Source organism: Mycotypha africana (assembly GCF_025528875.1).
Source record: "Mycotypha africana strain NRRL 2978 chromosome Unknown BDF20scaffold_4, whole genome shotgun sequence".
Classification (NCBI taxonomy): Eukaryota; Fungi; Mucoromycota; class Mucoromycetes; order Mucorales; family Mycotyphaceae; genus Mycotypha; species Mycotypha africana.
In genome coordinates, this window is record NW_026515728.1 from 2066533 (window position 1) to 2082030 (window position 15498).

The 15498-nt window shown below is 38.6% G+C and overlaps 8 protein-coding genes across 8 annotated transcripts; 3 read left to right on the top strand and 5 right to left on the bottom strand.

The window, feature by feature from the left end:
• Positions 1 to 43: 43 nt before the first annotated feature.
• On the bottom strand, positions 44 to 541 carry BDF20DRAFT_835015 (uncharacterized protein; the record flags this gene model as incomplete). The annotated part of the gene is made up of 1 exon (XM_053078801.1): positions 44 to 541. The coding sequence occupies one exon, from the start codon at positions 539 to 541 to the stop codon at positions 44 to 46; it is 498 nt and encodes a 165-aa protein (XP_052937614.1).
• A 591-nt stretch (positions 542 to 1132) lies between these two features.
• On the top strand, positions 1133 to 1980 carry BDF20DRAFT_817669 (thioredoxin-like protein; the record flags this gene model as incomplete). The annotated part of the gene is made up of 4 exons (XM_053077281.1): positions 1133 to 1216; positions 1298 to 1336; positions 1406 to 1584; positions 1680 to 1980. The coding sequence occupies 4 exons, from the start codon at positions 1133 to 1135 to the stop codon at positions 1978 to 1980; spliced, it is 603 nt and encodes a 200-aa protein (XP_052937615.1).
• Positions 1981 to 2115: 135 nt separating this feature from the next.
• BDF20DRAFT_866670 (peptidyl-prolyl cis-trans isomerase D) lies at positions 2116 to 3754 on the bottom strand. The gene is made up of 5 exons (XM_053080856.1): positions 3662 to 3754; positions 3528 to 3582; positions 3413 to 3464; positions 3254 to 3324; positions 2116 to 3190 (listed from the first exon to the last, which is right to left on the bottom strand). Exons 1-5 carry the CDS (start codon positions 3676 to 3678, stop codon positions 2291 to 2293), a joined length of 1095 nt encoding a protein of 364 aa, XP_052937616.1. The 5' UTR covers positions 3679 to 3754; the 3' UTR covers positions 2116 to 2290.
• A 1404-nt stretch (positions 3755 to 5158) lies between these two features.
• On the top strand, positions 5159 to 8440 carry BDF20DRAFT_912560 (uncharacterized protein; the record flags this gene model as incomplete). Its single annotated transcript, XM_053083969.1, has 3 exons — positions 5159 to 5865; positions 5948 to 6327; positions 6414 to 8440. 3 exons carry the CDS (start codon positions 5159 to 5161, stop codon positions 8438 to 8440), a joined length of 3114 nt encoding a protein of 1037 aa, XP_052937617.1.
• A 187-nt stretch (positions 8441 to 8627) lies between these two features.
• Positions 8628 to 11173, bottom strand: BDF20DRAFT_866674 (glycosyl transferase family group 2-domain-containing protein). The gene is made up of 2 exons (XM_053080857.1): positions 10491 to 11173; positions 8628 to 10394 (listed from the first exon to the last, which is right to left on the bottom strand). The coding sequence occupies exons 1-2, from the start codon at positions 10922 to 10924 to the stop codon at positions 8945 to 8947; spliced, it is 1884 nt and encodes a 627-aa protein (XP_052937618.1). The 5' UTR covers positions 10925 to 11173; the 3' UTR covers positions 8628 to 8944.
• Positions 11174 to 11674: 501 nt separating this feature from the next.
• BDF20DRAFT_866675 (uncharacterized protein) lies at positions 11675 to 12553 on the bottom strand. Its single transcript, XM_053080858.1, has 4 exons — positions 12406 to 12553; positions 12258 to 12313; positions 11914 to 12175; positions 11675 to 11843 (listed from the first exon to the last, which is right to left on the bottom strand). Exons 1-3 carry the CDS (start codon positions 12457 to 12459, stop codon positions 12118 to 12120), a joined length of 168 nt encoding a protein of 55 aa, XP_052937619.1. The 5' UTR covers positions 12460 to 12553; the 3' UTR covers positions 11675 to 11843; positions 11914 to 12117.
• A 425-nt stretch (positions 12554 to 12978) lies between these two features.
• On the bottom strand, positions 12979 to 13909 carry BDF20DRAFT_987297 (uncharacterized protein). The gene has a single exon (XM_053085236.1). It carries the CDS (start codon positions 13840 to 13842, stop codon positions 13063 to 13065), a length of 780 nt encoding a protein of 259 aa, XP_052937620.1. The 5' UTR covers positions 13843 to 13909; the 3' UTR covers positions 12979 to 13062.
• A 609-nt stretch (positions 13910 to 14518) lies between these two features.
• BDF20DRAFT_791829 (P-loop containing nucleoside triphosphate hydrolase protein) lies at positions 14519 to 15322 on the top strand (the record flags this gene model as incomplete). The annotated part of the gene is made up of 1 exon (XM_053076203.1): positions 14519 to 15322. A coding segment is annotated over one exon (804 nt), but the record flags the coding sequence as incomplete, so codon positions are not given.
• Between the last annotated feature and the right edge of the window lie 176 nt (positions 15323 to 15498).

The following is a 15498-nucleotide window of genomic DNA, read 5'->3' on the forward strand; positions in this document are numbered from 1 at the left end:
AAGCCTTATCCAAAAGGCGGTGGTGTAATCTTCATCTTCTTTCTTAATGACTGACTTTTAGGAAATTATCATCATCCGCGACTTCGGTACGGTTAGCAGCAAGATCAGCGGATGGACGCGTTTGGGTATAATTGTCGCTTTCACTTTCCGCTGTATTTTCTGCTGCTGTTGCGTGAGCAAATCTTGCGGGTCCTGAGGTAGTATCTTTCACCAGAGAGCCAATTTTTCTACTAGTATCGTCGTTAACTAGTGGTATTTTACCATCTTTGTTAGTACCACTGTTGTTATCGATGCAGTTATTTTGTTGCTTTTGCTGTCGGGCATGCTCTTGTCCGGACAAGCGACGTTTTTGGTCATCTTCTTGTCTCTGTCGTTCATTCACAAATTGTTGAAGAGCGTTGAAACTTCCCTTTTTCCTTCCTCCGCCTTCCAATACCACGTCAACAGCTGGTAAATAACGTCGGTTGTGCCATGAAGGGAAAGAACCTTGCTGCATTTGACAACCTTCTTGAGAATAAGGGTAATATGGATGTTGCGACATGTTGATATAGCCTATATAGTCTTCTAGAAACAAAGATGTTCTAATAGAAGCGATAAAGAGAAACGACTAAAATAACTGAAAAATTCCTTCCTTTAAAACATTGCGTATTTTTTAAGCAATTGACAGATCAAACTGTCACTGAAACCTAACCATAAAATCAGCAATTCCGGTTGACTATCTGAGACTTCTATGAAAAGTGTGCTATATAACTCCATAACATCGGTTGAAGTTGCACCAATGAAGAGGCTTATTGTTTTTTACGCTAGATTTACGAAAACATAAAAAGGGCTACACGCACTATTCGGTATGCCGTGGCGATTTTTTTTTTATTTTCCTTTCCCTTACATTTAAACTCAGCCTTTGCCAAAAAAATTTACCTGTACTTTGATCAGATTTTGAAAAAAAGAGCATTTTCTGCATCATATCGCTCAACCTTTGAATGACAGGAGAACAATGACGTTGAATTTCCATCGCCGAAATAATATCTCTTGTACCTTATCCTTTTTTTTGTAAGTGAACGTTGGTCAAAGCTTTGCTTCTTTGTTTTTGACTTTCTATTTGTTTTAGAATTATACCGCAAATTTAAGCGTTATGGCTTTGGCACCTCAATTCATTGGACATCGTATGGGCTCTGCTCTTGCCCCTCATACAATTGAAGTCTATTTAGACTATGTTGTGAGTATCAAACCACCATTACACATTTGATATATCGAACAAAATTATGAACTGTTAAATCACTTGGATTATCTGTTACAGTGCCCATTTTCAGCCAAGATGTACAAAAAAATTCGTGAGGTGAATCTATATTAAAGAAATGAGATTCCTTTATTTTCCCCGTTTGAAGCTACTAACGCTTTTGATTAGGACGTTTGGCCCTATATCGAGCAAAATCATTCTGATAAATTTCAACTTATCTTTCGCCAACAAGTGCAACCATGGCATGCTTCCTCTACTACTGTTCATGAAGCCGCTCTCGCTGTTGAAAAGATCGATAGTAGAAAATTTTTTGATTTCTCTGATGCTTTATTTGCCGTCCAGAAAGAGTAAGGGAACAATGGGTTATTTTAGAATGCTTTGAGTTGAAGTAGACCTTATATTAACTACTTTCGTTCATTCCATTCTCGTATATATAATGCAGCTACTTTGATGAGGCCGTAGAAAGCAAGACTCGCAGACAAGTCATTCAGAGTTTAGCTAATCTCGCAGAAAAAGTGGGCGTTTCCGGAGAGAAAGTGCTGGAATATCTTTCTAATGGCACCGGTGAGCCAAAAAATAGCGGCAATAAGGTCACAGCTGACTTGAAATTGTGCGTTCGTATTGGCCGTCAAAATGGTGTTCATGCTAGTCCTACTGTTTTATATAATGGTATTCGCGACGATAGCATTTCTTCAGGATGGGAGCTTAATCAATGGCAAGAATTTTTGAACAGCAAATTATAACCGTCTACCAGCTGATGTCTGAAGGGCAAAGAAATGTCAAAGAACTATAGCTTCTTTTGATACGAAAAAAAAAGTTATCCTAATTGAAGACAATGGATGATCTTGTTAAATAAATGCTTCTGGATCAAATAAATAAGCAATGGTTTATTTTGTATGATGATGAGTAAATGATGGATGGATTGCAGTGTGAAAACACGACTACGAACTTGAAAGGTTACTTATGGTCAATGTATGTATAGAAATCAAAATATAGGAGTGGTACAATATCAGTAAACGTTTTGACAAAATTGGATGATTGTTGTGCACAATTTTAAGCAAACATTTTGGCGAATGCATTCTTTTCCTTTTGTCTCTTCGCTGCCAACTTCGCCTTAGCATTGGCTAACTCTTTCTTGATGGCTGCATCAGCAGAGTTGAATTCTTGAGCTTTGGTGAGATCTTCAACAGCGCCTTCTAAATCTTTAGAATGAAGCTTGGCCAAACCACGACGGAAATAGGCCTTGGTACGATCCGTATCCTTCACATATTTGGCATCGTATTCTAACACCAACGAAGTAAGGTTAATACAGTCAGCATTGTCATTTAGCTTGAGATCACACATAGCACGGTTAAGATAGGAAGAAAGCTTGATAGAAGCATATTGGACACGAAGGTCTTCGGGATCTTCTTCATCGAAGGCAGGCTTGAAATTCAGATAACGAATAGCCTTGAGGTATTTTCTAGAAGCTTGCTCATAAGCGCCCTTTTTAAAATAATTGTTGCCGATATCCTTGAGTTGAGAAGCGATTCGGACAAGGTCGGGTAGTTCCTTAGGGCCTTCGTGGTCGTCAGCAAATTCTTCATAGTTATCACCGTCTTCAGCAACAGGTATGCCATCATCTTCACCTTCCGCTAACTCACCACAGTTGGTGATGACAGCCTCTTGCAAAGGCTTGTCTTGCTGGGTTTCTAGGAACTCAAGAGTACGAACAACACCCTTACCCTTTAACACCTTACCGAAAACAACGTGCTTGTTGTCCAAGTGAGGTGTAGGAACGGTGGTGATGAAAAATTGAGATCCGTTGGTATTGGGACCAGCGTTAGCCATTGACAATAAGAATGGCTTATCGTGCTTTAATTCAAAATTTTCATCCTCGAACTTTTCACCATAAATGGATTCACCACCTGTACCATTGCCTGCAGTAAAATCACCGCCTTGAACCATGAAGTTCTATTTCAAAAGGTGTTAGTTCTATAGTTCTACTACTGTATCCCTCACATTCCAGAACCCTACCTTGATAATACGATGGAAAGTACAGCCCTTATACGACAAAGGCTTGCCACTCTTGCCTTCACCTTTTTCGCCTAATTTCCATGAAAACGTAAATGTAATAATACTGTTAACATTCGTCCCTATACTCACAAGAACTAACATGCAAATAAGTTGCCTTACCTGTACAAAGGGCACGGAAGTTTTCGGCAGTCTTGGGAACAATATCTCGGAACTATTGTCATAAACATTATAGAATGAGTAATTGTATTTGTTGATAACTGACAATCCAACTTACCAGTTCAAAGACAATACGACCCTCAGGCTTACCGCCGATAGAGACATCAAAGAAACTATATAATTACATAATAACCGCAATCAAACCGCGTTAATCCATTGACAATTATCATAAAAGACTAATTTTAAATTTACACTCTAGGGTTAGACATCGTTGCTAATCGGTTACGAGTGATTTGTGTCGAAAAGGATAAGAAGGAGTTAAATGAGTAGAAACACAAAGAAACTCCTTAACGTCAAAATTTCAGCACACAATTTATAGTCTGACAGGATCGTCAACGTCACAGAAAAAGTTGGACCTGAATCCAATTTTCCAGAAAAATCTACAAAAAGTAGTAGTTAGATCAAAAACCCCAAGAACACGGAATTGCTGTAGAATATACTACGATGGTCTCAACATGAAGAAATGAACAATAAAAAGTGAGCATATACGAACTGAAAAATATGGCGGACCAAGAGATTTCTTAGATATGATTATGATATATCAAATTGAATAAAGCACGGAAAAATAAATACAAATAATGCGAGCAGTTTGTGGCGATGAAAATATTGAACTTTTTGGTTTTTATAGAGGGTTTATAACACGCTTTAGTATTTGAGAGCACGCTCCTCTCTTTTCTTCCTTTTTGTTTTGTTTTTCGAAGCTGTTATCAACACTGAGGGCTTCCTCACTTTAGCACTAGTTCACATCAATGAGAAAAACAAGCCTCGTCGTATGGAATGAAGAAGAATAAATAGAACATAACACCATTACACGCTAGTGTATCAAAGCTAGTTACCTAATACCGGAGAACAAACGTCGGTAGAATCATTACAGAAGGTCGCAAAACGAAAGTAAGTATAAAGGGTAATCATGATCCCGAACACAGCACAAACAGTAAGAAAAATGGTAGATTGTATTATTGATGCTTACGAAGTACATTAGAAATATCCGGGCATGAAGACTGATAAGTTTCGCCGAAGGCTGTATAATGTTTAATTGAAATTGAACGTTACATAACCAATTTCTCAAGGGACTAATATGTCTGCTTTGTTTTTCATATGGCACGCCCAAATAAGCCAAATTAAGAGACTCTTTGTATTTTCGAACACTTGAGAGGGTTATTCATGCTAATTTTTTTTCACTTATTGCTAGGTTAGCTCCTTTCTAACCCTTATGGTGCTTTTGGTCGACATATAATAATTTTTAGATTTTTGTCGTTGACTGGTCCGAACGAAAGTATACCATTTAAAATCATTCATCCACTCTAACATGATGCTAGTATTTTAAAATAGCGATCACATAGAAAGCATTATGAAAATTACTATGTATCCCACAACAAGTTTGGTTGACTTCGGGTCAAACAGAAATAGTAAGCCCTTCAATAACTTAGTTTAAGCGTTAGAAGTGCGTTACCCGTGATGTAGCCTTTATATTGTGCCCATTTCTTACCCTACTGTAGCTTATAACTTCTTCATCTCTTTTATTTCTTATTATTGGAGGGGCAAAAACGAGGATCAGACAGGAACAGTGAAATAATCCTAGTTTCTTCTTTTGTCTACCAAACTGCTCCTCTTTCTTTTCTTTCTCATCATAGAACACAGAACAGCTGAGAAAACCCCATTCGACAGCCTCAGCATTTAAGGTCTTTCATGAACGAAGTAGCGAAAGTTCTATTTCTCGAAAATTGCGGTATATATGCACTTGAGAATTCCATTGCCACAAACAATTCAGCATCACGCGTTGTCACTATACGTGATCTTGAAGAGCATTTCGAATCAAGTTGCCCTACTTTTCTCGCTTTAGTCAATGCCACTTATGCAAGCCTTGAAAGTTTTTTGAAAAAAGATGCCAAACAAATTGTACGTGCTGGTCTCATTCAGAACTGGCGTGATTGGATTTTTGAAGTGATGGATTATGAACGTTACGAACGCGATCGTCGTCAAGAGTATGGTATATTTTCTCCTCTCAACCGCTTATGCTCACACGATACGTTGCTATTTGTACTTGTTCATCGAAAAGCTCTTGGGAAATACACAGGACAGCGTATCAAAGACAAGAAAGCAGAGAAAAAGGTGCGTTTACAACAAGAACGCTTGGAGCGACACAGTGAACAACAAGTGGCAGATCAGATAGCAACGGAACAGGAGAAAAAGGAGCTAGCAAAATTGGAGAATCACCGGCAACAGCAAGCGACTCAAAAATCAACAGTGTCTTTGAACGACCAAATTATTCAATTGTATCATACTAAAAAGATGACACAGCAGTTTTGGGCAAACTCAAAGTCTTTAATATTAAGGATTCAGAAAATGATCAATAATGCTTTTCGCGGCAGAAATTATCAAGTAATGTTATTTGGGTAAGATTTTTCTAATGTATATGAACGCACATTCAATAAAAAGAAGAACTCAAAATACTGTTTACTTTATTTTGTATGTTAGTTCCACTGCTAATCAATTGTGCCTAAAAGATGCAGATCTTGATCTTTGTATTCGTATACCAGACGACCAATTTGAATATGACCAGTGCCAAAATAAGTACAAGAGTCTTTATGGACCAAGATCTGTATACAATATGAATTATATAGCCACATTGTTTCGCGCTATGGGAATGCAAGATGTCGAAGCCATTGTAAACGCTAAGGTACCTATTTGTAAGTTTGTTGATCCAGTAACAGGCATCAGGTGTGATATCAATACGCATAATGTGCTCGGTTTAGAAAACACAAAATTAATTGGGCAATATATCGATATGGATAAACGTGTTCGACCTCTATTGATGGTGATTAAGTATTTTGTGAAGCAAAAGAATTTAAATAGCTGTAGGTTACTTTGTCACCATATGAAAATTGTCATTGCAAGAAGCTATTCGTACAGTGCTTTCTAAACATTCTCTCATCCTCTAAAGCTGTTGGTGGCACACTAAGTAGTTATGCTTATGTCATCATGCTGATTCACTTCTTGATCGTAGGTTTAGAAAATCCTGTTTTGCCTTGCTTACAAGACCTTAACAGTCTTCAATGTTCCTCCTCACAATGTAAATCCAAGCGCAATGCACGCTCTTTCTATGGCAACACTATTTGGCAGGACAATCAACTTTGCGACCTGCGATACCATGACTGCGTGCGCATTCAAAATACGCCAAGTTACGACGAGCCTAACTCCCCTATCGGCGAAAACAGAATTGCCACGCTATGGTACGGTTCAAACAGAGACTCCATAGCAGAACTTCTCCATAAATTCTTCCATTATTACTCAGATCCTCGTAACTATGTCGTATCTATTATACAAGCCAACGGTGGACTTGTCGGCGCCAGTGAAGATGATCGTATATTTCGAAAGCATCATTTTGTGATACAAGATCCTTTCCTAAGGAAAAAGAATTTGGCTAGGACCTGTACGGAAGTAGGATCAAGAGCCATATTGAAAGAATTTCAGAGGGCGGCTAAATTGACAGCACCTCACTTACCCTCTTATAATACCCAACTGGCTAACTTATGTGATCCATCCAATATTCTAGCCAGGCCTTTGGATAAGCTTTGTATGGAATACCGAATGAAAAATACGAAACATGGAAGTTCAGCCGAAAAGCGAGGTGGTGAATTTTTGGATATACAACAGACACTATTAACAGCACAGCAAGAACAGCTTCATGAGGAAGAAGATAGTCGGCCACAGCAAGATCAAGTCATAGGGATTTTTGAGGAGATAACACAGGATGATTTTGAACAGCAGCTATCTGGAATGGCTCACATGACGCCCGCTGATGCTACCCCGACAGCAACACCATCATTAGATACTATGGCTGATACACCTGATACCCTGCCACAGCAACCGACTGAATTGACAATGTCGCCACCTTTAACCGTAAAAATGCAAACGGAAGAGCAAACAGCTGGAAAGGAGATTAAAATGAAAGAAATACAGGACTCTACAGCAGCACAGTCCGACAAACGTATCCATGAGGTAGATCCTTTCACATCAACGACAGTGAAAGGAACGATGAATGATGAACCTATCATTAAGCTAGTGAAATATCTCCTTCATTATTATACACCATATGAAAAATCAGTGTCTACAGAGGATAAACAACAGCTCCAACAGCTATTTTCTTCGAGAAAATTTGTACAAAGAATGCTAAAAAGACCCGCTGTTGAGATGGATAAGTTAATTTGCGAACCTTCATTTGAAGACGTTCCGCCAAAGCAAATCTCCTTCTTGATAGCGCAGCTAAGGTATTACATCGATTCTTACGTCACGGCGGTAGTGGAGAATGACGACACTTTCAGGAGTACAGGATATGCTCTGGTAGGGAAGCAAGTCGTTAAGAAGGAATATAGTGAGTCACGGAAACAACACGATAAGAATAGTTGTGAGATAGCGTTGTTTGGTATGAAAATCCATGATTCTGACATTGATTATGTGTCTTCCGACTATGACTCGGATGACGGATTTGACGATTATGGCCCTTGTCAAGAAGGAGAGGAAGAGCAAATAGTGCCCAAGCATAAAATAGTAAATGCAAGCGAAGAATCCCAAGTTCACAAGTATACTCGGGAAAAAATGAAGTTGACAGCGGCACCTAACGGCTTCAAAAAAGAATACACCTCAAGCATGACAAAAAGGTATACGGATGACAGTAAGATAGATCTTCATTTCCTCGTCAGTAAGGTGCCTAAAGAAGACGATAGCTATGAACTTTTTCAAGAGTTCAGTTGGTATGGTCAGGTTTATGAATGTAGACTTGCTGAAACACTTGAAGACAACAACAATGACACGAGCTACAGTGACCACTATAATACTTGGCATGTGCACATCAAGTCTTTATTCGGCCTATATACTTCTGGAGTGTTTTTCAATATAAAGCTAAATAAGTATTTAGAAAAAGATCATGACGAGTATCAAGTATCGTTACCTTCGCTAGTCCCTTTCTAATGAAAGGTCCCTTATTTATTGTATTGAAATACCAGAATAAACAAGTCATCTTTATAGACAGGGCTATGACTGGAGCTTTGAATTATCTTGATTACAGATAATTGCACGTGCCAAGAACCCAAACAGAGCTTGATTCACAATTACACAGTGATAAGTCAATAAGGTAGCATGTGCTAGTGAAAAAAAAAAAAAATATTGAATGTAATATATCAAGTGCTTTAATGACAAAAAGAAAGAAAAGTGCAAGCGAAAAAAAAAAGAAAGCAATATGAACAAAAAGGAAATTTGAATCTAATTTGTATAACGCGAATTCTTGAGCGTGAGGGAATGTAAATTACGTGATTCTTATGACTAGCAGTAGAGAGAAGTATGTACTAAGAAGATTATGTAATATAAAGTGTAGCAGAAACATGAGAGTAAGATAAAATTGTTTGTATAATGAAGATTAATGTACAAAGAAAGAGAAAAAGAACAAAAAAAAAGATGGACTCTAGTTACTCTCTTTTACGACAGTCTTTCCTTTCCTCCAACCATAGGATACAATTCAGCTTGCTGTTGTTGCTGGTGCTGGTGATGAGTTCTATTACTTTGACCTGCTGTTACATTGGCTTCACCATTGAAAGTTTTGGCAGCAACAACATAAGCATCTTCACCCGGCAACAATCGTTTAACGCAAGCAATAGTCGAAGGAAGCGTCAGAAACAACCAAGCAGCAATGGGTAAAGAAGCGTAATCCAAAAAATTCTTCCAGGTACGTGACTCTGATTTCGGCTTATGATAAAATTCGCGATCAATATACCTATGCAAGTGTTCGTAAATGGCCAATGTACCAAATAGAGGGAAAGGCAAAAAGATAGTAATTATCTTGACTACAGTCCACAACTTGTAAAAGAAATCTGAGGTGAGCAAAGGGTTATTGGCAGGCGATACGATGGCCATCCATGAGAAAGGTGGAAACAAGATAATCTGCATCAAGGGTACAGCGGCAAACATCAACCAGCCCGAGGAGGCAGGGATGATGTGTGCTTCACAAATGACCGAACAGGCTGCTAATTTATCAAAGAACCCTGTTGAATTGGAATAAGGTGGGCAATCCATAAAGATATTGCTGGTACTGCTGCTGCTGCTAGGGCTGTTATTGGGGCTATTCAGACTTTTACCAAGAAGGTTCATACGGTTCAGTTTCTCTCTTCTACGACTGTGGTTCAAGCTGGACAATGTATGGCTGATGGTATAACCTAGATCGGCCACACCTTGGAAATGACGTTTTGCTTGTTGATATCGAGCATAAATATTACGGAAATAACCTTCGCATTGCACATTGGTAAGATTGATGGGTACATAGATAGATGCTGTTCTTGCCATACCGTCTGTTTTGAAGAAACATTTCAGCCACATATGCATATCTTCACCAATAGCATCAGCTCCTATATCCCAGAAACCAACGCGCTCAGCCAAGAGATAGGATAGACTATAGTTTGAGCAAGGAACGCAAAGGCCATCGGAATTGCTAAGATTGGACATGACAAGAGCAGCCCACGTGATATCTGTCATACGAACAGCGGCAGGTACTTGATAACAGTTACGAGAGAAAAATATAGGCGGTGCACAAATGGTATAGTAAGGATCTTCTGTACGGCTAGCGAGTGCATTTTCGACCTCCAAAATATACAGTTCGGGTAGACCTGCATCAGAATCCATGATGGTGAGGATGATTTTGCGCGGATCGTAGTTGTCAACTTTAATCATTTGGTGTTGACAGGCTTGGCGGACAGCGTAATTGACATTGGAGCCTTTGCCGCGATATTCGCCTGGAATATTGACAGGGTGACCGGTGATGTAAAATCCTAAAAACTGATCTTTAAAGTATTCTTTGATTCTATGGCCTTTCTCCTCCCATCCTGACTCAGATGCTTCCATTGCTAAAATAATGACATAGTTTGTGTTGGCATGTCTAATGTTGATATCGGTGTAAAGTGCATGTTAGACGATATACGTACAAGCGCTGCAAGCTGGCTCAAGCCTTTTATCTTTTTCTTATTAATATTACCTATGAACGGCTAATCTACCAATGGTATCTTTCAACAAGCCTTCTGGTTCGCAATAATTGGGGATGACAAATGTATGTATATATTGGTAGGGTTGCTGTTGTGAATAAGAAACCATAGACAATTTTTGTTCTTCTTCCAATTCAATATCATTGTGATTGGAGGTTTTGTTGAAGCTTTCAACATCATCGTTTTGTTTAGTTCGGTTCCATTTGTCAATAACAGCTCGCATTCGACTAGAGGTCACATAGAATTTGCATACATGATTGACTTGCTGATACAAAAACACAGAGAAATAGATAAATAAAAATAGAACGTAGAATCGAGGGAACAATAATGGACCCAAGGGCAATAATGCCAAAGAGATAATGGGCGTTAAAGGTGCAACCCATTCAGACGGTGAACTTAGTCGACTCCTACTACTACTGTTGGACATTATAATGGTTTGTTTGATTGTTGGGGAAGAGTTCGTTTGAAGATAGCTGTCTCTACTTTCGTGTATGACTACTGCCTGTTGCGATAACTGCTGTTGAAAAAGGCGGCAAAAAGAGGGTCGTGTTCTTTCTAACTGCTTAGAGAAAAAGGATGATGAAAAGCCAAATTCTTTGTTCGCTTTGCTTGTCTGTGGAGGCTTGGTTTTAAGGGGAACGGGGGTGGTGGGTGTTCAAAAATAGTTTAGAAAACAGAGAGAAAAAAGGAAATAAAAAAAAAATAAAAAAAACAGCCCCTTTTCTATTTGGTTGATTTCTTCCGTTCTGAATCTGATAGCAAATGCGATGTTTAAATCTATACATTGAAGGCTTGGGAAATGGATTTTAAAAAAAAAACATTGATAAAAAGATTTTAGCCAATCAACAGCGAGTATTAATATGAAAGGAACGGTAACTGAAAAAAGGTTTTTTTTTTAAATTGAAAATTGACAACAAATACAGTCCCTTTTTCGCTTAATTTTCGCACAAAATGGTTAATAAATTGAGACAATTTTTTCCATTTTGAATTTAGACTAATATTATAATAATTTTGGTACTATAAATGCTCAATGCCAAACGTGCGACCTACTTTTACTCAAACAAGGTAAATATACTGTGTTAAAGCACAGAATAATCACTCTGTTTCAGTATGGCAGGAGATTTCAAGCAGTAGTCAATGAAAACTATAGAAACGTACAGAGAAGTTTTGCAAAATGAACACCTAAATGCCTAAGTATCTTCAAGCCGCCTGGTTCGAGGAATTGACAGCATCGTCTTCGCTACGGCGATTCTGTGGGGGTAAATTGTGATGGTTTTCTATAACCTGCCCCGGCTAGAGTGGCAATAGTCATCATATTTTTAAAGCGTTTATATCATATTGCCAGAGTATGTGACAGAACTTTCCTACTTTAACAACATGAATCAACACCAATCTTAACGATTTCATCTTCTTAAGCAAGCAGATGTTAAAGTAACATTTAAAAGTGCATATATAAGTAAGGCATATATTGCATTGTAAAAGGAGAGTTTAATTACCTGCGACGTGCAATAGCCTTCAATCTCAAATCATTCACATCGGATACAACTGAATGCCTGGTTATCATGGCAATCAAGAGGAAAGTATGTTAACGATTATTGTAGACAATCATAGGATGAGTACTCAAAAGTAAAGGAAGTCAGTAAGGCAGAGCATCATAGCCTTTCGTTGTGGTAATCGGGTAATAATAAGTTATCTTTCAGAAGAGTGCAAGAACATGAAAAAGTATTTCGGTATTAATGTGTGGTCTCAACCATTTAAAGAATATACGATTGTAGCAAACAGATAGAAGCAGATACCATATATATTTTTCATAATTGTAGGGTTTGCCATATCTTTTTCATTGAATATACATAAAAAAGATAACGGGCATCTTATTTATCGGTTATTGATCCTATACATGAGCGCTAGGCTAAGGTTAAAAAGTAACAACAAAAAAACTCCATGAGACAGCAATAATGCCATGAAACCACGTGCCAGAGAAATTGTTAGTTCTGAAGATTGTAAAGGTTGGATCAGGCATGTTGAAGAGATAGATACGTGCAGAAAGAAGTGGGCCTAAGACAGTTTACTGAAAGTGTCCGAATTCTGAAAATATGTAGTCGGAAAACAATCAGTTGAATTGTCTGAATTTGGTTTATGAACTTATCCCAATTTTTTATGAAGGATATCTAAATATAAGCCGAAAATGCAGCAGTTTCGGTATGACCTTCCATCCACCCAAAATACCCCCAAAGTCGTAGGGCGCAACTTCGCCAAGACGTTGCACTGGCAGCAGTTTCCATCCCTTACACCGGACTATTGCTATCCGCAATTCCCTTTTTGCACGGTTGAAAAATTAAAAAAACTCAACGTGGCATGATTTGTTGATTCAGCCATTATTAAACCATCATTAATAAAGCATTATTCAATCTCGTTCAGCACCGTGCTCCTTGTCACTTCTAATTACTTTGAACCAGAAGGGCCTCTCTTATTAACTTAAGTCCTTATCAAGTCCGTAATTGTTATTAATGCCATCTTTGCATACAGGGCCTATTTTTTTTTATTATTCGAATTTATATGTAGACTTTAATCAGCCTTTCTAGACTTTCTTTGTGCTGCGGCTGTAGTGGCTACAGCTGCTGTACTTAAGTTCTTCTTGTCGTTCCAATACATGATTACTTGCAGGAGCAAAATGCCATTCAAGACGGTGGCACCTACGCCACCCAACATAATCAAAGGATCACCTACTTCGGTCATATTGGTAAATACACGCGCCGCGCTACCTGCAAAATAATTCACGACTGTAAAGACAGACAATTGGCCTGTTGATTTGTTTTTGAAATTGGTTTGGATTTGTGGTATCTTGGAAGATAAGTTCAAAGGAATGGTCAGGGCCAAAAGACTGCTCATCAATACAGCGCTCACCAATTTTTGGTTATTGAGAACATAAAACGCAGCCCCGAGGCCTAGAAGAGTTATCAATAATGACGCGTGCTGTCTAGAATATACAAACATCAAGCTTATAATGACAATATTTTGAATGACAATGAACATCATTTCGCCATAGGTACTAAAGGGGTTTCCTTGACGCATGTTGTAAGCTAAAGTGATAAAGTAGGATAGTGTTTCGATGATGTAGCTGGAGAGCGATAAGCCAGCAGCGGATCTGTTCTTCAAAATAGTAAGAATTTGAGGGATCTTGACAATGGATCCACCTAGAACGATTCCAAGACCAAGGCCCTTACTGATACTGTATTTGATGCATTCGGTGTCGTTAAGTAGGTTCAGGTTTTCAACAAGGGAAACGTAACATTTTTCACCAATGATTTGGACAGCAGGCTGTCGTAGAATGGGCGGCAATTGCATTATGATCTGACAGTAACTGTGACGCCAATGAGAATAAGAGCGATGAGGATGCCTAGAAACGAGAAAACAAAAAAGCGTGTCTATCTTTTAACCCTTTCACCGATATCACCAAGGGCAACAACAAGTCGAACTCCGCAACCATAGGGTTGCAAATTTATGCATGCATTACTTTCCACGCAATGATATATCACGTATTCAACTTGTTTTTTGTTTCTGTTTTTCATTCTGCTGCAGTATACATAGAGTGAGCTTCAAAACGAAGAGGGTTGTGCAGTGCCTTAGTCATCCAATGTAAAAGGAACGTAAAATGCAGTCATGCTCCATTCTCAATAACAGTTTGTCACGTACTAAATCACCATAGCTGCACCAGATACAAGTGCCATTGATTTCAGCAGTCTTCATTATGAAAGCGTAAAAAAAAGACCTACACAAGCTCTTTCGAAAAGACAGGTCCTTTTTCACTCTGATAGTAAACGCCATGCACAAAAAAGGATGGGTTTTTTTAATTGGGCCATCCACATGCTGAGTATCGTCTTCTTAAATTTTTCTGTTTTATCATTGCCGGTTTCTTTGTTTTTCCCTCTTTCACACCCACACACAGAAAAATACCAAAAAAATAAATAAAATTAGACGCATCATGTCCACAGCCACTGCTGCTGCTTCTCGATACGCGAAACTACAGCAAACAAGAGATGCTGTGTCTCATATACTACAACATTATGAAAACTTTAAAAAAATCCATTCTATTCAACGTCCAATGGTGATAGGTGTATCAGGCTGTCAAGGCAGTGGCAAAACCACATTATGTAATACCCTCGAGTCAATCCTCTCTAGAGAGCCTTACCATTTGAATGTTGTGAACTTCTCCTTGGACGATGTTTATTTAACGCATCAAGATCAAGTGAACTTGTCAAAAAACAAATATCCTTCTAACCCGCTTTACAAACATAGAGGACAAGCAGGGTCTCATGATTTGAATTTGCTCAAGGAGACCTTTCGATCTTTATTACATCCTACTGATCATAGTGCAGTACGTATACCCATCTATGACAAATCAAAATTCAAAGGAGAAGGTGACCGACTAGATAAAAAGGGCTGGAAAGTCGTTAAACCGCCCTTCAACATCATCTTATTTGAAGGCTGGATGAATGGATTCAAACCGTTGGCGTCACAAACAGCTATTGACACGATCATTCGAGAAACCCACTTGCTCGATAAACTCAACTTACCTACCTTGACAGCTGAGCATCTATATCAACTCGATGAGAATTTGGTACCTTATGAAAAGGAGATATACCCGTTCTACGATATTTTCATTCATCTCTCTCCAGAGAATCTTCAGCAGGTTTATCAATGGCGTCTCGAGCAGGAACATACGATGAAGGCGGTTCGAAAAGTAGAAGGGCTTTCGGATGAACAGGTCAAAACGTTTGTGGATACGTATATGCCAGCCTATGAGCTCTATTTGCCTAGATTAGATACAAACGGCTTCTTCGACGACGATGTCAAAGACAGTCGCAAAGACCAATACAAAGGATTAAAGCGACACCTGAAAATTATTTTGGACCCTCATCGCCAAGTTATTCAATCAAAAGCAATATAAAATAGCTTTCCTTTTTTAGGCCCTTTCCCCGCTTCTACGTTCAGGCCGCTTTG